We start from the raw sequence: 24,418 nt of genomic DNA on the forward strand, positions 1-24,418 counted from the left end.
TGCAAAAAAGGTCAATGATCAAATCTGAACGGGCAAGATAAAATTTATCCATATATTTCAAGAATATACTCATATTCAACACTCAGATTCAGATTTATTGATAGATTTCATACATAACATCACATACCACACTAAAGCTGCTTACAGGTGCTCGGACGCAGATAATGTGCCGGCAGACGTGGCTGGGGGAGTGCAGCTGGGACGTTCAGGTGGCCGCGGAGAGGACGTCTTTCTGTCACCTGAACGTGCCAGCGTCCGAGCGAACACCAGCTCCTGTGGACTGTGGCCGTAGTCCCACTGCTGCTTTCAGGTGCAACAGGGGATTCTCGGAACCGGAGATTATACCTGCAGGAGGAGGGTTAAGTAAGTGCTCCTCTTGGCCGGGTTCTCTACTTTCAGGAGGCCACCCGACAGCCGCATTGGAGTACAATAGGTGGCTTTACATCGGGGTATTTTGGCCACCTGAAAGTGCCTTAAGATTCCTTTTCCTGCTGGGCAGAATTACCACTTATGGTACTACAAAAAAAACAAAACTGTACACAATGTACACATGTAAACAGATAGCGAAATGTGAACTGACTGTGCAATAGAGATAAAAAAAACAATGAAGTGCAAAAGTAAGAGTCCTTAAATGAGTCCTTGATTGAGTTTTTGTTGAGGAGTCTGATGGTGGAGGGGTAGGAGCTGTTCCTGATCCTGGTGGTGCATGTCTTATGGCACCTATACCTCTTTTCTGATGGCAGCAGCATGAACAGGGTGTGTACTAGATGGTGTGGCTCCTTGTTGATTGTTGCTGCTCTCTGAAGGCAGTATTCCTTGTAACTGTTCGAGATGGTGGGGAGAGTTTTGCCTATGATGTCCTCGGCTGTGTTTACTATCTTTTGTAGGGCTTTATGCTCGGAGATATTGGTGTCCCCATACCAGACCATGATGCAGCCGGTCTGCATGCTATCCACTGCACATCTGTGGAAATTTGACATGGTTTCTGATGTCATACCAAACCTCTGCAAACTCCTGAGGAAGTAGAGGCGCTGATGTGCTTTCTTTAAGATGCCATTAGTGTATTGGGTCCAGGAACACTCCTGTAATTTCCACTTTTATCCCTGCAATTCTACACTCATTGTGAATTGTTATCTTATATCCAAATGGTATTAAAGGTTGAAGTTCTTTGCAATTAATGCAGGGTAGAAACAACCGTGACCTACATTCAAGCTGGAATATGCCCTTTGTTTCCTTTCCTCAGAAGGCAGTTTCATGTTCAACATTTGGGTAGCTAAATTTATCATCCCAATTTTCACCTGAAAATAAAAATCTTCATTCATGCTTTTACATTACCCCAGAAACACCATTCGAGAGTAATTACTGGATGATTCACTTGTCTTTATGTCTATTTCTGAGTATGATCTGATTCTTGCACTTTACAAGAATGAGATGAATTTCACAAATCAAACTTAAGAAAAAACATAACACAAAACAGTTGAGAATCAAAGAAGTGAAATCAAGCTAAATATCTGCAAAATCCAACTACCTTCTGAGGAGGAACGACTGACAGAATATGCAAATCAAATGATATATTTTGAAGGTTTTATTTTGACTAAATGTTTGATACTATGGTTAAAGGCAAGCAAATGGCATATGTTAGTAACTTTGAAGGAATTTGCCCATAATGTTTTGGTGGGCTCCATAGCATGCAATTCCCAAAGAGAAAAATAAACAAATGCACATGCACGAAGGTTAAGACTGATATATAAAAAAAGAAACTTTAACAAGTTTATTTCAAATACAGTATCTTAAAGTAATTGTTTTGTGTGGATTGGGTCACCATAAAAAACAAATGTTTTAGAATAGAGGGGTTATAACTATAAGTCAGTAAATCACTAAAAACTTCTTATTCAACAAGGCAATATATCTTTGCATTTGTTTTACAGCGAGAAGAGTACAAGTATTTACCGTTTACGACAATCAGTGATGTCGTATTGAATGCCTCAGTGAATACTTATATGCTACAGTGGAAGCAATATTTAGATTACTACATTTAGCCACACACATTTGGACGCCAGAAGTCACTGTTTCACAGCAATGACAAGCAACACTAGCAACTGAAATTCCTACGTGTCATCATATAAATCTCCTTAATCAGCAACACAAGTGCTAATCTCTTCAGAAATTTGTTTTCAACCCTTCTTACAACTCTTGGTACAGTCCAACTAAAAGCAAGCTGATCAATTCTGGCAAATCTTCACAAAATTCAATTATTAATCTTCTATACCCAAGGCCCAATTTATGGATAGCTGGCCAGGAACAGTTGGAAAATGAGTCAATGAATGCAATTGAGGATATATAGACCACAAGTAAGCAGGATCAAATCCCTCATTAATTGGAAGAGACTGGTAATTAATAGGCCACAATGTATCATCTTGAGTAAACAGCTTGAAGACCTAGAGTCCTTTGTTCCAGTTTAAAGAATGACGCTGGAAGAGCATGAAGCTGTAGTGTGGTCACAGGGGATTAGATCAGAACATTCCACAGATGGAACTCATGGAGAAGAGTCTGCAAACAGGATGCACTGTAAATCTACAGTGAGAGCATTGCATGATGTAATGAGCAAGAACCCCAGGAAGCCCAATGGGTCCCAAAAGGTAGACCACAATTTCTTAATGGACACAGTTTTAGATTTTAGAAATACTATTACTTATAATGAAATAGCTGGGGGCAAGACTTAGACAAGAATTGAGCTGTTTGAAGCTCATTTGGTGTTTTGGTTGAATCAGGAAACAAAATTGGAATGATAAAATGACTGTCATATTAGAAGGATAGAGATGACTGGGAGACCATCACAATATGATGCTGAATTACAATGTGCCGTGACAGCGATATGGCTGACGCAAGGACAGGATTGGCTGATGCAAGATTTAGATGCTTCAATAGGATGGGAAGTAAAAGAGGGGAGTAGCATTTTAATCAGAAATAGCATCATGGCTGCAGAAAGGGAGGATGATATGGAGGGATTGTTCATTGAGTAGGTATGGGTGGAAGTCATAAATAGGAAGGGAGCAGTCAATGTACCGGGAGCCATCTACTGAACCCCAAATATCCCTCAGGATACTGAGCAGCAGATAAGTAGGCATATTTTGAATGGTGAAGAAATATAGGGTTGTTATGGCAGGCTTCAATTTTCCAAATATTGAAAGGCACCTCCTTAATGCAAGAAGGATAGATGGGGCAGAATTTGTCAGGTGTGTCCAAGAAGGATTCCTGACACAGTATGTGGACAAGCCGAGTAGAGGAAAGGCCATCTTGGATCTAGTACTGGGTAATAAATCTGATCAGGTGACAGACCTCTCAGTGGGGGAATATTTGCTGACAGTGGCTTGAAATCTTTGACTTTTAGCACTGCTATTAACAAGGATAAGAGCAAACAAAATGGTAAAATGTTCAATTGGGGAAGGGATAATTATGATGGAATGAGGCAGGTGCTGGGAAGAGTAAATTGGAAACAGATGTTCTTGGGGAAAAGTACAGAAGTAATGTGGAGGATGTTCAGGGACCACTTGCGCAGAGTTCTGGATAGACCTGTCCCACTGAGACGGAAAACATGATTGGATAAGGGAACCATGGTAGTGGTGAGACAGCTGGCTAAGAGGAAGAAGGAAGCATAGGGCCACCTAAGGATAAAGGAGGCAACATGTGCCTTGAGACAGAGGAGGAAGAAGTCCTAAATGAATACTTAGAATCAGTGTTCATCAGAGACAGGGGGACCGTGGTCAGTATAGAACAGGGTTAAGTGCTGGATCATGTTGAGATTAAGAAAGAGGAAGTGGTGAATCTTCATTAAAAAAATAGGATTGTTCAGTTCCCAGGACAGGAAAAGATATCTTTTTGGAGCAAAGGAGGATGAAATTTACAAGATTATGAGAGAGGTATAGATAGGGTGGACAGTAAACACCTTTTTTTTCCCCCAGGGTGAATGTAGCAAACACCAAAATACAGATTTTTAAAGTTTAAAATTTATTTTTTTAAAAATGTAGACATACAGCAAAATAACAGGCCCTTTCAGCCCATGAGAACGCAACACTTAAATAAACCCAAATGGCCTACAACCTCAGTACATTTTTGAAGGGTGGGAGGAAACAGAAGCACCTGGAGGAAACCAGATATGGGGATAATGTAAAAACTTCTTACAGACAACGTGGGATTCTAACCCAGGTAGCTGGTCTGTAACAACGCTGCACTAATCGCTATGCTAACCGGGCCAGATGAGGGGAGGAAAGTAGGAAAGTTTAGGAGCAAGATTTTTTTTAATGCAAAAAGTAGTGGGTGCTTGGAATGCATTGCCAGGCTTGGTGGTGAATGCTGATATAATAAAGACATTTAAAAGATTCTTAGACAGGCACACGGAGGGTTGTGGGTCTAGGGTGGGAAAGGTTAGTTTGTTGAGTAGCCTTTTAATTTGTCTGCACATCATCGTGGTTGAAGGGCCCCATATATGGAGACATATCGTGAAAGTCTCAAGAAGTTATGCAACAAATAAAACAACGGAAAAGTCAACAAGACACAGGTCAAAGCAAGCACTGTGTGTGTAAAAAAAACAGCTGGAAATACTTAACAGGTCAGGCAGCAGCATTTAGAATTACAGATAAGAAGTCATCAAATTGAAGGACATCTTTGTTTCATTTTTTATTTATGCTATCTGACCTGCTGATTATTTCCATTATTTTCTGTTTTCATTATTCAAGTTAAAGCTGTTTCTAAAGTCATGACAAAACACCACTACGAAAACTCATCTTGTTGGCCATGGGAGGGACTCAATGGGCAATAGCATTATTACCATTCCATCTGTATGAATCAATATTACAGCAGACCTGAAAAGAGATGGAAACAAAATCCACGGAAATTCTATTTATTATTGTCACTTGAAAACCCAATCATAGAGCCCTAGAAGTCTACAATATGGAAAAAGGTCCTTTGAGCCAATTTGCTGATGAAGCTGGATCTATTTGCCTATATTTGGCCCATATCCCATATTTGAATTAGGTCTCAAAAGTCAGACGCTCTGACTGCATCAGTGACAGGATTTCCCAGTGCCCAACCATTTCCATTCTTTGTCCAACTCCCATACTTACATGTCTGTCCATGGCCTCATGTACTATCCCACCAATACCACCCGTAGAGGGGCAACACTTGATTTTCCATCTGGGAATTCTCCAGGCGGATGGCATTAATATCAACTTCTATGGTTTCTCCTAACCTACTCTCCATTCTACCTTCTTTCCCTTCTCCTGTCTTTTTTCCGTCAGTCTCCACTCCCTTTCATCTAAATTCACCTAGCCATCCTTCCTCCCCCTGCTTGCTGCTGTGCCCTCACTCCCTTCTCCAACTATTCCCTCCTGCCTTTGGAACCATGCTCCTCTCCGATCCCTCCCTCCTTACCTTTTGTTCAGACACCTGCCGACATTTTTCCCTACCTTGATGAAGGGCAAAAGCCCGAAACGTCAGTTATGTACCTTTATCTTTGCTATATAAAATACACTGTTTGACCTGCTGAGTTTCTCCAGCCTTGTGCTTTTACTTCAACCACGATGTCCGCAGACTTTTTTGTTTTGCTTCAGAGTAGAGAATGCTTGTTTAAGCTTTAGGATATCAGGTAAATTGTCACATAGATCCATAATTCTCATGATCCAGTTGCTAAAATGAACCTTTTCTCTCATGGCAATGAAGGCGGAACATATATTTCTGGTGTGGCAGGACTTCACACTGATATTGTTGCAATTGTGTACTTACCTGCGTTGCGAGTGGGGCCGGTTGCCACTGATGACATGGCCAAGGTGACACGTGGAAGTAATAGCACTCATGCACGTGTTAGTTCAGAAAGCTGCAAATGTTGTGAAGGATCTTGGACACAGGAGGAGGTGAGTGAGAGTGTCAACGTCAACTGTGTGGCAGAGAGCCAATAAAAAAAGTTAGAGGGGCATGGCTGGATGGTGTTTGGTGGGATGAAGAATTCAGTGTTGTATCTAAAAGGAATAAAGAGAGTCAACTCCATTTTGTGCTGAAGAAACGAGTGAGAGTATTCTTTAAATTGTGTGTAAACTGGATGAATTACTGCAGCTACAAGTGGTGACCCTTGGGTTGACAGCACCTTCCAGGTTAAAATGGAAAGAGATGACGATAAACTCCTTACAGGAGCAGTTGGGGAGGTCAAGATAGATAGAGGTTCCCCCACCTTATAATTAATAATTAGCATGGTTAACGATCCTCAAGGCATCTTTCTCCACCCTCAATGTGACAAGACAGAAGATGAAATTCAGCTTGTGGCTCGTCTTCCAGAGCAGATTGCCTGTGAAGTGGAGGATGTTTTAATTGATCTGAATGATAATCTCCCATATGACATATTTAAGGCTGCTATTCTGCAGCGTACTCAGCTGTTTTGGGAGGCTTGTATTGCTGAGTTACTAGCTGATGACAGCCTAGGCAATAGGCAAATGTCACAGATGCTAAGAAGATGGTGCAGGGTAGCTAAGTTGGATTCTACTGAAGGGGATTTTTGGAAGCTGAGGCTCCACAATGTTTACTTCGTCGAGTTCAAGGACACTTGTTCTTTTGATCGTCCATCCTCAATCAGTTGGCAAATCACGTCGACCTTGTTATGTCAATGAAGATAGATGCATTGGCTACTTCCCCTAGTCAGCAGAAGCAAATAGAGCTGGTACAACTGCTCACTGCACCTTGTAATTGCCGGCGCCTCATCAACTGAAGATAACCGAGTTGGAGCAGTAAATGGCAACACTGACTACACAGGTCTAGGCTTTGTGGATCCAACGGAATTCCTCTCGTTGGCTTGGTTGGAATCGTGCTGGTCGAAGACGTGGTAGACGACAGGTGGTGTATTTGTTGGTAGCATTGGAAATTTGGTGCTGCCACCTGGTCTTGTCAGTGACCTTGTGACTTCTACAAATGACAGCCAGGAAACAACCTGCCCTCGCAGTAGAGGCAACAGTTGCCCATGGGCATGGCAGCCGCCATCTCTTCCTCGAAGACAGTCTCTTGAGTATTCAATTTCTTGTTGATTCTGGTGAGAAATTTCTGTGATCCCTCCAATCTCTTTGAAGAATGCAGACACCCTAATATGTCATATGTTCTTTCAGCCACAAATGATTCTCATTTTCAAACATATGGCCAGAAGTCACTCATGCGGGATATCAGTTTCAACAAACCTTTTGATGGATTTTCACGGTTGCAAATGTGGTCAATTCCATTTTGGGAGGGGATTTCCTGATATTTTTTGTTGCTGGTAAATTTAAAAAAAAAATCTTTGTCATGGACCGCAGCAGTTGTATGAAAGTGAGCTGCCCATCTGATGAGACTCCAACCTGGCTCCTGCCTTTTCTGAGCATTGCTCAAGCATTTTCCTCGCCTAATGATCCCATTGTATTACCATACAGATATTAAACATGCAGTAACCCACCACATAGAGATTCGGGGTCCTCTGGTTGCAGCGCGGGATTGTAGAATATTCCCAGATCATCTTAAAATCATGAAAGCGCAATTCAATCATATGCAGGAGCTGAGCATAGTCCACAGATCTGACAGCTGCTGGGCGTCCCTGTTGCATATGGTTCTAAAATGTCTTCTGGGGATTGGTGGCCTTGCGGTGATTATCGTGCCTTGAACAATTCTACCTTGCCTGTCCAGTACAGAATTCCCAATTTACAAGACTTCTCAGCAAGCCTCCATGGTATAACAATACCATGTTGCCAAGGTGGCAATAATTACCCCTTTCAACATCTTGGGATTTCTGCAAATGGCATTTGGTCTGCTGAATGCAGCTGATATTCTAGCAGTTTATGGATCACGTACTCTCCTGCTTCGATTTTGTATTTGTCTATATCGACGATATTCTAGTAGTGAGCGTGGATGAGGAGGAACACAAGCACCATCTTATATCGCTTATATTCCAGAAGCTTGATGAATTTGGCATTGTGATCAGTCCAAGTAAATATATTTTTGGTGCTGCTGATCTTATATTTTTGAGACGTGGCATCTTGCCCAATGAAACGAAAGTGCAAGAAATTCAATATTTTTCTACACCCGTTACATTTGGCTAGTTATGACATTTTTTTGGCATAATGAATATCTATCGCTGTTTCCTGCAAATGCCGCAGTATCTTTATTACCTCTTACTGAACAACTAAAAGGATCCGACAAGTTCGTTTTTAAAAGACAATTGAGCTTGGAAGATGACGCTGTTTGTGCTTTCAACTATGTGAAGACTGCGCTTGTGAATGCCACGATGCTTGTTCACCAAAATCCCAAAGCCGTACTCTGTCTTACTACAGATACCTCCATCAGTGCTGTGGGAGCAGTGTTAGAACAATGAGTCTGTGGGCAATTGAAATTTCTGGCGATCTTTTCATCCAAGTTGTTATCGGCTCAGAAAAAGTTTGGTACATTCGGTTGAGATCTTCTAGCTACCTATCTCACAGTGAAACATATCCTGCTTTTGTTGGAAGGTCACCCTTTCATTATTTATACAGACCACAAGTATGCATACTTATGCATACCACAAGTACAAGTGTGCATCTCTATTAGCCAAAAGGAATTCAGTACTTGGACTTCACCTTAAAATTTTCCTCAGACATGTGGCATATCTGAGGGAAAGTGAATGCTGTAGCCGATGCCCTGTCCAGGTGTGACATTGAGACCTAATATAAGACTACTGCTTTTGATTTCACTGCCAAGGCTCGTGCACAGTACACCGATCCTGATCTCATCCGGTATTGCTGAATCAACACAGATCTCTATCGACAAGATGTGAGCCTGGATGAATCAGGTGAAACATCAGTTTGCGATTTTTCCACAGGAAGACCTAGGCCTTTTGTGCCGGTGGCAATGAGGCAGGAGACTTTTGAGGCTCTTCATAATCTGTCTCATCCTGGTAGAAGAGTATCAATAAAACTGATTACAGAATGCTTTACCTGGCTTTGCGTTCAATAGAATGTTGGATTATGGCAAGGACCTGCTTGTTGGGTCAACACACTAAAGCCTCCAGACACACGAAATCCAGGCTGGGAGATTTTGTTGTTCTGATTCCCATTTCCATCACGTCCATCTGGACTTGGTAGGCCCGATTCTGCCATCCAGAGGATATAGTTATCTGCTCACTGGGCTTTTGTGGATGGCTGGGATCCATCTTTCGGCGTTCCGGGCACTATTACGATAGGGGGGAGGGGGAGGTTTCAGTTTGAGTTGGCGTTGTTCCGAGCTCTCACTGATCTTTTGGACACTACCTGTATGGCTTACCATCCAAAGGCCAATGGCCTCGTTGAGCTTTTCCATCAACAATTTAAAGCAGAGTTGATAGCAGGTGGTGATGTATCTACATGGCAGCATGTGTGGAGAGATGGTTTTCCTTGGCGTGCGTACTGCTGTAAAAACGGATCTTTGATGTTCAGCGGCAGAGATGGTGTATAGCACCATGCTGACTCTGCCCTGCGAGTTTGTGAATCCAAGTCTTGAGGACTGTGCTCTATGATCTCGTGAGTTACGCTGATCGTCTTGAGGAAAACATGAGATTGCTGAGATCTACGTGACATGCGTCACCTGCAGTATATGTTCCAGATGATTTACAATGCTATACGCATGTGGTCCTTCGACTTGCTATTCTCAGGCCACTTCAGCCCATTTAAGATAGGCCTTTTGAAGTTTTATAACACCACCCAAGGACATTAGTGATTCATAGAAATGTGAAAGATCACACAATCTCCATCAACAGACTGAAGCCAGTGTACATTGACAGTCCACATTCTTCATCGTTGCCAGAGTGGGAAGAACAGATGCCCCTCCCTTCCAGACACCCCCTCCCCTTCCAGACGGTGCATACATTGCCTGACTTGCAGTATTGTATGAGGTCAGCTCTCCAAACCGTTATGTATTGGGACAGACAGTCAGCCCTCCAAACCGTTGCATAACAGGTCAGATCCGATCAATTGCCTCCTTGTATAGCTTGGAGGCTGGAGCGGGGCTGTCACAGTCGCGTATTTACCTGCATTGGGAGCAGTGCCTGTCGCCACTGATGATGCATCCGAGGTGATGCATGGAAGTAATAGTGCGCATGCGTGGGTTAGTTCAGTAGGTTGCATATGCTGTGATGGATCTTGGACGCAGGAGGAGGAGAGTGAGACCATCAAGATCACCCTTGTGGCAGAGAGCCAATGAAAAGGTCAGAAAAGGCTGAGTGATGTTTGGTAGGATGAAGAATTCAGTGTTGTGTCTGTAAGGAATAAAGAGAGTCGACTCCATTTTATGCTGAAAAAAAACGAGTGGGTATATTTTTAACTTCTGTGTAAAATGGGTAAATTACTGCAGCTACAATATCACTTTTAATGCAAAGCCTCTCAATATTTATAATCAAAGCTTACAGACAGAATAAGAGGGGAACTTGATATGGGCTGTCATAAGAGTTGCAGCATTTAGTGTTGCTCTACATAAAGACAAGTAATAATGCAAAAATAAGAAGGATTTTTCTAAAGGTTGGAAATAACAGTGGAAAACAGAGCAGGCATCAAAGTATAAACCGCTCTCATTTTCCACTCCAAATGGAGAGCAGCACTGACAGTTGGAAACAAAAGAAAATTAGGTTGGAATAGCAGACTTTTCCAGACCCTCTGGAATGAAAGCCTATTCTTTTTCAACATTTTTATTAACATTGAAATTTATCATCCAAAAATACAGAGTACATGTCAAAAGTCAAAAAGATACATTACACATAAATCATATAATTTCATCCATGATAACCCACATTTTAATCAAACAGATTATATTGCATTAATATTTTATTATTTAAAAAAAAAGGAAAATCTAAACCCACTACTAAGAAAGAATCTGTTTGGCCAAAAAAAGACAAAATTCTTATCAGTGATCGATTACCTCATTAATCAACACTTCTACCTTCAAAACAAATCAAAGATTATAAAAGTAATTCAAAAAGAGTCCCCATAGCATTTGAAAGTTTACATTCAAATCGGAAATTGAGCATCTAATCTTCTCTAAATTTAAACATATGATGTCACGTAGCCATTGAGCTTGATTCGGTGGGGTAACACTGTCCATCTAGCCATAAGAGAAATATAAGCTAATACATGTAGCTCAAATGACATTAAAGTTATGTCACTCTTTCCAACAATACCAAATAAAGCAGTTAAGGGATTAGGTTTTAAATGAACTTTAATAAGTGCAGAGAAAGTTTGAAATACTTTGTTCCAATATTTCTCAAGACCTTGACATGTCCAGAACATATGAATTAATGGAGCAACTCCATTGTTGCATTTATCACAACGAGGAGATACATCTGCATAAAAACGAGATCGTTTGACTTTGGACATGTGAGCTCTATGGACTACTTGAGAAAGTGGTGGGCACATAAAGAAAAGGTATTAACCACTTTTAAAATTACATTCCAAGTTTCTTCAGAAAATAAAAGATGCAGGTCCTGTTCCCAGGCTTTTTAAATTTTATCCCCGAGGGAGCCTCTCTTATTAACAACATATCATAAATGTTAGATATTGAACCATTATAGAAAGGTTGTAAATTAAAAATTACATCAGTTAAATTCTTATCTGTCCTTTTAGGAAGTGTATGTAATTGAGACCGCAAAAAATCTCTAATCTGTAGGTAACGAAAAAAAAGAGTATTTGGTAGTCCGTATTTAACTGGAAGTGAGATTCTCTTCGGCAAATAAATCTTTAAAACATTTAATGACCAATCTATACCATTCTTTAAAAGTTACATCAATCACGGAAACTTTAACTAAATAATTAGAAAAAATAGGACTAGAAAGAGAAAATCTCATTAAACCAAAATGTTTTCTAAATTGAATTAAAGCCTTTCAAAGATGAAAATTAATCATTCCTGGCATTGACTCTGGATTACTTGATTTTGTTTTGAAATGTTTTAATTCATAAAAGTAAACTATTTTCACTTCAATGTTTGTTTTAATTTTCTGTACAAGCATATTATGAAATGAAAATACATTTGTCAAAACATTCCATTGAGATTTTCATACAGGGAATATCTGAAGGGAATGTCCTTATCAGAGTGTTTTAATTTAATTAAGTCATCACATGGTTTTGGTTTGAAAATGGTACGTGCTCTAAGAATTCTCATGATTTTATAACTGAAGTTGAATAGAATCAAGAGAAAGATAGAAATCTTGTATATCTTCAGCCCTTTGAACCACCTTGTATTCGCTTACTTGAGTTTTTATCTGTTTATCAAAACTATTGAGCTTATGCTTGAATTAAATGGCAATAGCATAATACAATAATTTGTATGGAATTATTATCAATTTTTGATGGGGTGGCTTTTAGTTCATGTCTTTTGACACACAATAACATTCATGGGGTTTCAATTACATAAGGGCTGATGAAGCCATGAATATGGCCCCATTTACTTGCGAAATTAAGAAAAATTGAACTATAAGCACATGCCAAAAATCGTTCTATAGGTTTAAACTAGTTCTATTGATATCCACATGGCACAAGGCTAAAAGAGATGGACTTCCAATGACTGTTCGGAATTTGGCAAGGGTTGGCGAGGATTTGTCAAACTACCCATCAAAACAAGTCACAAAGTGGCAGGCTGTGAGATTGGTCTCAATGCAAATATACCTTTAAGAAAGAGAGCCAACTGCACCTTGAAGATTGGGAATAAAGTTCATTGAATAAAGATTTTAGAAAGTAGCGGGTGCATATAGTGCCACTTACATTGGTTACCTTCCAACACATCACTTGACTTGATCTGCAAGTGCTTTTACAATCTCAAATGCTGCAAGAATTTGAGGCAAGGCTAAGTTTGTCAATCTTATTTTCATCTTGAGAAACTGAAATTGACTTGTGCTTTATAATTCTCCACCTGCAATGATCTGGTCAAATGCTCACCCGCAGAAGACTACCTGACTGTCATTTCAGGATTGGAGCTGTGACTTGAATTCCTTTTAAAAGTAATTTTAGAAATTCAGTGGGCCAAGCATCTCTGAAAACAAAGGAATGATTGATGTTTCAGGTCAAGACCCTGCATCACGACTGAACGGCATTCACCACCATTTGCATTTCATGTTTGTAGCATTGTACGTTTAATAATGTTTTACAATGATCAGAATTAAAAAAAAAAGACAAATTACCTGGAGAATACCGCATCACAGATAATTGTTCATTTCCATCTGTGTGTATTGAAACTAGGTCTTTAGTCTCAGCATCTAGAACAAACCACCTAACGCAAAAAAAATGAAATAAGAGTAAAAAAGCTATTACTTTTACTCCAATAACAAATGCATTTCTTCCAAAAATATTTTTCACTTCATTAATGATTCAAATTTTTTGCTCTTAATTGTACTTTTCAATCTAAATTTATATTACAAAGTCTGTCTAAAGGCAAAGAAAAATGCCTTTTAACAGCGAAAAGTTGTTTTATATATCCAATGTACTTGGGAATAAGCCCAAAAATGTATTATAATGAGTGATACATTAAATGGGACAGCTGCATGAAAGCACATTTTTGACATTCCTTACTTTCCTACTGATTAGCGAAAGTCTGCATTAGTGTAACAGATTTTAGTGCTTTTCTTGGCTCTGACAATTAAACTCTCCATGTTTATTTGAAAAGGAAAGAATAGAAGCAGTGTATGAAAACTGGATGCCTGGAAACATTTCCCAATGATTTGCACAATTGCCCAAGGCAAACATCGGTGGGGTAGTTATTTCTGCCTCAAAGCTACTGAAGTGAAGTGAGAGCTGGAGGTACTCCAACTTATAAAGGAGGGGAAAAAATATCTAGGCAGCTTATCCAGAGTTTCTTAGAGAGGTGCAACATTAGTATGGAGTTTGCATTCCTGCTCCCAAGTGGAGATGGGATGCATGAAGAACTAGAAGTAGAAGAATGTGTTTGTTGTAAGAGATTTAATAATTAGGACATTCAACATTATTTCATACTCTCAGCCCCTCCTCCAAAAAAAATTAATGTTTGCCTCCTTATTCTCACTAGGAAATGGCCTGAAACAATTCTGGTGAGATGACCCATATGATAGGATCTACAACTGAACCGATGAACGAGAGAAAGAGTTGGTAAGAAATGTTGTTACAGGAGTATTGGGATTAAGAAAAAAACACTATTAGTAACAGTTCTGAAACAAAAAGAACAGAGTAAAAGACAACTTAGAATCATCAAAAAATAAAAGATAAAAATTAAGGCAAGGATTAGAAATCTGTGAGCAAATACTAAAGCAGGAGGACATAATGGAAAAGGTGGCCCATCTAATTTTTTTACATAGATGTAAATGCTAAAAAATAACAAAATGAAATCAACTAAGATGAAAATTTAACTTGAAGAAATTAGTCAAACATGGTTGCATACAGTCAGGACCAAGGATCTGCATGGGAAATGGAAGTGATCGAGATTGCAGGAGAGAAGGAAGCTGTGAAAATTTTATTAGTAGAATTTTAAAAAAGATTCAAAATTATTATCAACTTCTCCGGTTTCCATTTGACCCTCCACCCCAATTTCTCCCTTCCCCATCCCTTTTTCTCCTTTCTTCGAGCTCTGTCTCCCTCTCCATCTCCTTTTCTCCAGCTCTGCATTCAAGTAATTTATTTTGACTCGAATTCCTTTTTTTAATTTGCAAAATAGCTATTTTCAGAGCCCATACCATTCTATATCAGCTCATAGAATCGGAGTGAAACGCAAATGTCTTCAGACACTACGATTGTAGTAAAAACACAAAAATGCTGCAGGATTTTTCTCACCTTTCCTCTCCTGTCCTCCTATCAATGTCCAATTATCACCTTTTGTCTGTGCTTCTCCCCCTGCCCTTTCTTCCCTTCTCACCAGCCTTTTTATTCAGGCACCTGCCTACATTTTGCTCATACCTTGAAGGAGAGGTCAGGTCAGAAAAGTTGGTTATACAGTAAAACTCTGATTATCTGAAATCGGATTCTCCAAAATCCCCAATTATCTGATTTAAAAAAAAAAAATGAGAAAGTGAGGATATCCCAAAACAAATCAGAAATCCTCATTTATCCAAATTTTTTTTGGACCCAAACTGTCCAGGGATGTCAGGCTGCCAGCGGCAGTGAGAACCTCAGGCTCCCAGTGGCAGCAGGGACCTCACCGGCGGCAGCAGTGGACGTTGGGCTCCCAGCAACAGTGGGGACCACACCAGCAGCAGACCTCAGTCTTCCGGCGGCTCCAGGCACGAGCGGGGCCTTAGTGGGGAGGTGTCAGTGATCAGCGGAGGCCAGCATTTCTTTGGTGAGAATTAAAGCTTTAAAGCTTTTAAAAGCCTTCCCTTGTTGTTTGTTGTTGTTTAAACTCTGTTACAAGTGATTTGCTATTGCTACTGGACTGTTATTAAAAAATGACCAGTTCACCAAAAAAACATTTATCCGAAATAGGCTCAGTCCCGATCTTTTCAGATAATCGGAGTTGTACTGTATACCTTTACCTCCTATGGACGTTGCAGTATCTTCTGAGTTCCTGCAGCTTTTTTGTGTTTTTACTACAATTGTAGTGTCTGAAGACATTTGTGCTACACTCCAATTCTATGAGCTGATATACGATGGTATGGGCTCTGAAAATAGCTATTTTGCAAATTAAAAAAAAAAGGAATTGGAGCCAAAATAAATTACTTTAGATCAGTCGTTAAAGTGGAAACAAAGAACAAATTCTGGACAACTAAAACTGAAGTGGATGAAAAGCTTCCAAGATTAATGTAAGCAAAATAACAGTTAAGACACAGTGAAATAAAGAATGATCAATTCCCAGGACCAGTTGTCTCCCAAAGCTAATTTTAAGTGAGTAAGAATTAATAATCCAGATGCTTAGCTGTAATCTTTGAAAGCTTGCTTAATTCGGGAACCATTCCTTCAGAATAAAAAATAATAGGCATGTCCTACTCAAGAAAAATGGCGTGGGAAAAAAGGAAATCAAAGATCAGTCAGCATAACGTCTTTTGTTTCAATATTATAAAGGGCATCCAAATTTCTCTATTTTTGTTCTGCTGAATAGAAAAAGTTACCATATGTTTTTTAGTGGTAAGCCAGGTCTGATGACTTTGACTGAATTTTTCACTGAAGTGACTGGACTTTTCCAACAAAGATGAGAAGGAATGCTTCTCCAGCCAGGGGTGAAATTCTCTGCCAAAAGAAGCAATAGAGCCAGCCTTGTATTTAAAAGAACGGTCCATTTTTGAATAGAAGAGGAATTAGGGTTATGGGAATAGGCTCAATGGGCCAGATGGCCCATCCGTGCTCCTATTTCTTCTGTTCTTATGCCGTGACCAGAGTAACGTCAACGGACAGAAAAACTGAAGATGCTGGAACAAGTGAATAAAGAGAAGATGGAGGGATTCAGCAGTTCAAGCTGCATCCATGAATATAAATGGTCAGTCAACATTTCAAGTCAGGACCCTTTATTGATCCAAAACTTAGACTGACCATTTCTATCTATGGATGTAGCCTGACCTGTTGAGTTCCACCAGTTTCCTCTTTGTTCACTGTTGTCTATGGAGATCATTTAGAAGGAATTCCAAAAGGCATTTAGTAAAATTCCTCATGAGCAATTATTAACCCTGATTGAAGCTCATGCCTTTCAATACAGAATATAGAAGGCAGTCGGTATAATGGAAATGCACATAAGCAGGAGGGAATGGTAACCTGCAAAGATCTTTGTTGGAGCTGCGATCACTCATCACATTTATAAATGACTTGGATGTTTGCATAGAGAGCTCTATATCAATTTTGAGATGGACAAAGAGATAGGACATGTTGTAATTGCTATAGATATTAGAATTAAACATCAAAATATTGATCCTCTTCTTTCTTTGGCTTGGCTTCGCGGATGAAGATTTATGGAGGGGTATGTCCACGTCTGCTGCAGGCTCATTGGTGATTGACTAGTCCAATGCGGGACAGGCAGGCACGGTTGCAAGGAAAAATTGGATGGTTGGGGTTGGGTGTTGGGTTTTTGCTCCTTTGTCTTTTGTCAGTGAGGTGGGCTCTGCGGTCTTCTTTGAAGATATTGATCTATGATCCTGTTATAATTGAGTAGGAAAAGGTGCGGCCAATGGATTTCAGTATAAGGATGACTGACATTATTCATTTTGGACCCAAAAAGAATAGAACATTGAATCTCTCAAATCTCTGTAAAGAGATCATTTGACTGTTACAAACAAGGGTAGAAAGTAAAAAAATAAATGGGAAAATGCAATAATGACTTTTATATTGATAGAGCTAGAAATAAGAAAGAGTGCTGAGGTGGTGACATTGCACAGCGTTTGTAATGCATTTGACGCTGTAAAATTACATTTAAAATACAGTAAAATCCCCATTATATGGTACAATCAACTGGAAACAAACAATCAGAAAAATTATTGAGGAAACAAATAAATAAATGTTTTAAAAAATACTTTAGATAAAACCGTAAATAAAAGTTTACAATTGTAAAAGGTTCTCCGAAGTAACACACAATCCTTTGGTGAAGATGGGAGCAAACATTCAGCCAGCGGAGCATCTCGGTCATGCCATGCCAGTTTGAATAAAGTTGTGTTTGAATAAAATGGCAAAGCCCAGGATGAAGAGCTGACCAATGCTGCTTGTTACTGGGGTGACTCTCCCAAAGTGTCTCTCTAATCCTGCCTAGTAAGAGTACTTATTTTTATTATTACATTATTAAGTATATTGGTAAGACTTTATCTGTAAATATAGGGGAAGAGGGTAGGTTAATTATGATGGCAGTATGGTTAGTGCAGTGGCTCATGTAAGGCTTTTACAGAGCCAGAGACTGGGGTTCGAATTGAAAGGAAGGTGCACCGAGGCTCTGGCCAGGTTACTTGCATGGAGGTTGCGCCAAGGGCCTGACCAGGACATTTTGCATGAAGGGTCTGACTGGGACACTTATGTGGAGGCATGTCAGGTTGTCAGCGCGAAGGGAGAGGTTAATTATGATGGCAGCATGACTAGTGTAGAGGCTAGAACAATTCTGTTACTGTGCCAGCGACTGAGGTTTGAATTTAAAGTTTGCAAGTTATGGGAATTAGCTGATTAAAGTGAACTTTACATAACTAAAGACAACACTGATTTTTTTTTCAAAATACTTTACATTTTGCACTGTTTTTAGACTTTTACATGGTGTACTCTTAATGCAGATGTCTTAGTTAGGCATAGGAAGAGTGAGTTTCAATCAACCGGAAAATTCGCAAATCTGACACCCACAAAACCCAAAGTGCCAGATAATGATGATTTTACTGTACTCAGGGAACCCTTGAATTTCTCAAGTATTTCAAAAGCATAAAAATAAATCTCAAGTGCCTTGAAATTGTGAGCACTTTCACTCCAATATTTTATAATACTGGTCACTGTCTCTACAGATGCATAGAAAACAGTTGTCACAATTCTCTCCTTGCCATGGAATTCAAATGATATCCAGTTCATAAAGATATGGTATATTGGCATTCAGTTCTCTAGTTCCTAATCACAAATAAATGGGTACAATACAAACTAAAGGAGACAGCCTTATGATGAGACTCATAACAATACAAATTTAAGTTCAGTTGCTTGTTTCACTAGTGTGCATTCTATGAAACTTTCTGGAGCCCGAATACAGGTTTTAAACTCTGCACATAACCTGCAGAATGGACGAGTTTGTAATTGCTCCAAAGATGCAGGATTATTTGCTCCGAATTAACATCCTGAGTCAGCCTTCTTCAACTGCCTCCTTTAAAATTTGAAAATTTTACAAATAAAAAATCAAAAGCAAAAAATGAAGAGTGAATGTGTCCACAGATATTACAAATATTTCAGCAATGTCCGGCAGGACATTTTTCAGACTCCTTTGAGAAAGATCAAAGACAGAATATATTCTAAATGGATATCTAGACGAATAGATCTTTTATATTATAAACATTCCAAATCAGAGCTGCATTATAAATCAGTGAATATGGTATGCCATGCTCAGGACAGGTATGAGACTGTTAGCCATTATTCTTAATTTTAAAGCAAGATCGTGCAGAACTTGGAAACCTGAAATAAGATCAACAATACACATGTCAGGCAGCATCTGTGAAAAGAGAAGACCAATGTTCTTTTACCAGAACTATCACCTTCAGATACTGCTCTACTTGCTATCTCTGGTGTTTCCTGCTTTATTATTTACTTATATCGTTGCCTGCAACTTCATTTTATCACAGTAAGATGTGTCAAATGGCATGTTCCCACATTTCAAAACCTTAACCTTTTAATTAAGGTTCAATTTATTCAATAGATGTCAATAAAATATTATACTTCAAGAGTTATAAACAGATAAATTTTGAAAACAATTATTTTACTCTAGATTAAGTACACACATTCAGAAAATAAGCTTTTGTTCAATATTTTTCTACCCTGTCCAGATCACAAATTGAATTTTTATCACTATACATGTATTTTTTAAAATCTGTATGATCATACAATAAATGCCAAACCACTACATTTTGTGCTTGCAGCTTTCTGCGGTTTCCTGGCTGCTGAGACAAAAAAAACTATTCAAAATTCCAGTTCCTCAATATTTCATTTTACCCAATTACCCAAGTAGTTTTTCGCCTGTGAAAAGACTAACCCTTCTTTCTTGTCCTGTTGGAATAATTCAACTAGGGAAAAAAAAATGAGAACAGATTGTAGCTTTCACGGCACTATTAAACTGGAACACACTTAATAGTAAAGCGAAATATTGATCGAGTGTCAAAATGTTATCATATTGATCAACTTGTGTCAGATTCTTCCATTCACCTACACACTGGGGGAAATTTATTATGGCCAATACATTTCGGAAGGGAACCAGAGAACCTGGGGGAAGCCCACACGGTCATAGGGAAAACATACAAACTGCATATGGGTAGAAACGGAGATCATTATTGAACCTGGGTCTCTGGTGCTGTAGGTAGCACCACAGTAGCTCTACTAGCTGTTCAATATGGTCATTTAGCCTGCATCTGCCAACATTATCTCCTCCAAAACCAGTCAACACTCAATCATCAGCTAGTGTTGTCAAATGACTCACACTCACCAATGTTCAATGCTGCTCAGTTTGTGTCCTGACAGAACCACTTGACTCCAAAACAGACAAGTGAGAATGATGTTTTTTTGCTATCAAGGAACCCTCTTAAACCTCAATGGGAAGGAAAATAAAATCTTTCCAGCAGTTAGGACTAAATCTGAGAATATATCTGCACATAGTTTGTAAAATATGCCATACCAGAGTTTTTCTTGGGTTAAATAAAATAGTATAGTGTCCTGGAGTTCTTAAATAGAGATAAAATTGACCATTCTCCAATTTAGAATCTCAACCCGAGGCCCAGATCTCCCCATAATTAACTTGAAATTAATGGAATTATAATCATTGGTCCCTAAATGTTCCCCTACACATACTTCTGTCACCTGTCCGGTCTCATTCCCTAATAGGAGATCCAGTGCGGTACTGTTATGGAATCAGTTCATAAAATTATGGTAACATATATCTTAAAAGGGTAAGATTTGTGAGGTTTAGTTATCAAGTCACATTTCACAAACATCACATTTTTCCATGCAAGAGCTATGGAAGGTTAGACTTTGTGTCTACAGATGGCTTTGCAGAGACCATGGGAAGTGCTTGTGAGAGTCTCACAAGTAGGTGTTAATGGCCCAGCATGTTTGAACAGTGTCCAGGCTCAAGAACTGATAAATCTTTTGCTGCTAAACTGGTGCCAGAGTTTTAAATGTCTGGTTGAAGTTTGTTGTCCTAAAAGGGATCACGTGGTTTTACAAACAAACAGAAAACATCCATTGTTTGGGAGAGTATTCTGCAGCAGTTTGTGGTGAAGACTGCAAGTTGGCAAACCTGCTGCACAACCCTATTTGAAGATGGGTTTTAAGTTCTGAGTTCAGCCTGTTCTAAATCTCTGTAGTTAATTGCAGAGGCTGTGGCTGGTTACTGTGTTTCTCCTGGAATAGGGGAAAAAGAAGAGCTCCTTGTGGTAACTTGGAAGAAGAGGTTATCTTTTGGAAAAGCCCAAGAGGGGATGTTTCTTCAGTAAGATACTTCAGTTGCTGATTGAAGGAGATCAGTTTGAGTGTCCAACAAACAACGAATATCTCTCCGAAACCTTCCTAAGTGGTATTAACTTAAGTTAAAACATCAGAGCCTGGTGAATATAATATCTGTTCAAATCTGTGCACAGTATGGAAGATTGCCTGATACCAGTGAACTTCGTATCTCTATATATTGATTTAGAAAATGTTTCTGAACATATCTGACAAACTCCAAGCCATCCAGCCCTTTTACAGAACTGGAGTTCCAGTCAATAATGTAAAGTGAAAATCTCCTACTATCACAACCTTATGTTTTCTGCAGCTGTCTGCTATCTCTCTACAGATTTGCTCCTCCAATTCTCGCTGACTATTGACCCATGAGTGTGAACATACCTTTCTCATTCCTCAGCTTCACCCAGTAGACGAGCTCTCTGGTCTGTTCTCTCTGAGCACGGCTCTGATATTTTCCTTGATGAGTAATGCCACTCCTTCCCCGGCCCTCCCCATTCTATCGCGTCTAAAGCAACTGAACACCGGAACATTGAGCTGCCACTCCTGCAACCAAGTTTCACTGATGGCCAAAATGTCATAATTCCACATACCAATCCATGCTCTAAGCTCGTCTGCCTTTCCTACAATATTTCTTGCACTGAAATAGATGCACCTGAGAATATTTCCACCACATTCAACCAACTGACTTTTAACAGTGTACGCAATTTTAACATAATCTTTGTTTCCTCTCAGCTTTTTATTCTGGTGCCTGCCTGTTGTTGCTCATCCCTCAATGAGGGCTCAGGCCCGAAAGGTTGGCTATCTTTTATCTCCTCTGAATGCTGTGTGACCTGCTGGGCTTCTCCAGCACATTTATGTATTGTTGGCAACCATCATTCTTTGCCACTGAGGCAATTTTGGATCCAATTTGGCATTTTCCTTTCAAGCACATGGACATTTACTTTTTATTTGAAATGTACGTGGAGTAAATGAAACCTATTGCTGTCATGAATTCCCTTGATACCATTTCATACAATTCAATCCCATCAAATAAACACAGCCTTCCATTAACAAATGTAGTGATTTATGTTTCGTGAACAAAGCCTAAATAATTGATTATTATATTTGCCTGCCACTGAAATTAAATGAAATGGCCTGTAACTAATTGAATTATCCTTTCCAAATTATCCTGTTTGAAATCAACATTAGCAATCTTCCAACCTTCTATAACCAGAGAGGAATGCAAGATTTCCAGAGCTTCTACAATTACTTCCCTTGTTTTGTTAAACAGCTTGGGAAATATTTCATCTGGGATTGGTGTTACACACTAATTTAACACAGTCAGGTCCAAGTACATGTCATGAGCCAAACTTGAGGGTTCATGAGCAGAAACATCTTACCCCAATACACAGTCATATCTTGCTAGACTGAGGGTGGGTACTTTGAACTATAATAATTATCTCTTCAACATTTCTTTCACATGAGGCAAAAAAAATCCCAAGACATTTCACAGGACAGTTATCAAACAAAATATGACCCTGAGCCACACAAGGAGAATGTCATTCAATGAACAAAGCTCAAAGAGGTTAATTTTACAGAAAACCGCAAAATAAAGTGAGGAAGAAAGTTGAGTTCAAAGTAAAGCTGATTGCCAGGTATGGGTTGCAGGGAAATCAATTGGGGAATGCAATTTTTCCAAGAGATTACAAATGGTTTCTTTCCATGTTATTACAAACACAACTTTAAATATGAAAGTTAAAGGAGAATTTAGTGGTTGGGCAGTTAAAAACACACATGATAATAGTGGATCCATTAAAGCAGAGAATATTCAATAAGGCAATAATTAAAGATGTGCAGTTATCTATAATGTAAAATGACATAACACACTACACCATTTATGCACAAACTCCTTGAATTAAAAATCCAAGAGATTCAAGAGAATATCCATCAAATTTACCTGCCCGAGTGTGTCCCGATAGCAACCACAACACCACTGGGATGGAATTCAGCACAATGACCTGGTTCCTAAGGAAGGAGAATTACATTTATGGAGGTAAACTAGAGAAACTGCAGATCACTCTGAATTATATTTACATTTTAAAGTTTTAAAATATTCACTTTCAATTACTGCAGCTTCTTCGCTTCCACTATGCAAAAAAAAGTGCAGTGAAGAGAAAGGATTGGCATCATCTTCACATCAATCACAGTCTTAAAAACATGATAGAGCTCTTCAGTCATCAACCACTGCAGTAAATTGATGGAATTCTTCACCTGGCAGCATCATCTTAAGAACAAACCGTAGCAAGCAAAGGCATCTTGAGCTTTCTCTGCCATTCATTGACGTTGAAGTTTGACCACAGCACCATTTTCTTGCTCACACATTTATTCAATATGCTCAACCATCAACTGGAAAGAGGAATAAATGTTGCCATGCTCACACATGAAGTCAAGAAACTTCCTTTAATTACTAACTCACAATTGTCAACACATAAATGAATCACAATGAATTGTTTGCATGAGAACCTTCACCAGAGGAACCACCTGTTTTAACAGCTTGACTTTTAAGAGAAATTAAAACATGAAATCCTAAAATCCATCGAGACATCACATTTTACATTAAGCTTACAGCTTTTAAAGGCACACACCTTTTCAGTTACGGAATATATACAGATAATTTGATCCCAATACTTCAACTGTTGGCAATAGAGGATAAGGTAAGGCAACAGCAGGGAAGTGGTGGACTTAGATAGTGGAGAATAAAGGGAAAAGGATAGAGGGTGAATAAGTAAACAGAAAGTAAGTCAGGAACAATGAAATGGGGCAACAGGAGGATTTTAACTGGAGGAAGGTTCCTGTGTATTGTCATAGGTGAGTTTTTTTTCATCAGAAATACAGGGGACAATGGAGAAATGGCACCTTCTGCATGAATACAATATCGATAAGAACACTTCAAAATGAGTTAAGAACAAATAAAGATGACACCCAGCAACAGTAGTGTCTTATTTTGAATTTTCTGGTTTGAGAATCCCAATTTTCTCTTCTAAGTTTTCACATCTATACAAGGTGAAGGGAGAAAAGTCTAGGGGAGATGACAGGGGTAAGTATTTTTTCCCCCACAGAGAGAGTAGGTGTCTGGAATGCATTGTTATTGGTGGTAGTGGATGCTGGTACAATAGGGACATTTAAAAGGCTTAGGCAGGCATACAGATGGAAGAAAAATAGTGGATTCTGGTTGTAAGGTAAGGAAGGTTTAGATCATTGAGTGGTTTATATAGGTTAGCACAACGTTGTGAGCCAAAGGGCCTGTACCATGCTGTTATTAAGATCGGGTAAGGGGA

The 24,418-nt window shown here is 39.2% G+C and overlaps 1 protein-coding gene and 1 long non-coding RNA gene across 9 annotated transcripts in view; one reads left to right on the forward strand and one right to left on the reverse strand.

Annotated features, from left to right (window-relative positions):
* The window catches only part of LOC138760509 (echinoderm microtubule-associated protein-like 4), a 348,904-nt gene that overhangs the window by 17,073 nt on the left and 307,413 nt on the right, over positions 1 to 24,418 (reverse strand). For 7 of the 8 annotated variants that reach the window (XM_069931142.1, XM_069931139.1, XM_069931140.1 and 4 more), the window contains 2 exons: positions 23,038 to 23,105; positions 13,178 to 13,266 (listed from right to left, as the gene is read on the reverse strand). In XM_069931142.1, coding sequence (XP_069787243.1) covers positions 13,178 to 13,266; positions 23,038 to 23,105 — 157 coding nt within the window. Of the gene's footprint in view, positions 1 to 10,751; positions 11,110 to 13,177; positions 13,267 to 23,037; positions 23,106 to 24,418 lie in introns of those variants that run through there. The other variant, XM_069931146.1, reaches the window with a different exon arrangement.
* Positions 2,475 to 23,692, forward strand: LOC138760512 (uncharacterized). Its single transcript, XR_011355674.1, has 3 exons — positions 2,475 to 2,639; positions 14,038 to 14,117; positions 23,214 to 23,692. It is a non-coding gene; the product is annotated as an uncharacterized lncRNA (long non-coding RNA).

Source organism: Narcine bancroftii, chromosome 4 (assembly GCF_036971445.1).
Source record: "Narcine bancroftii isolate sNarBan1 chromosome 4, sNarBan1.hap1, whole genome shotgun sequence".
NCBI lineage: Eukaryota > Metazoa > Chordata > Chondrichthyes > Torpediniformes > Narcinidae > Narcine > Narcine bancroftii.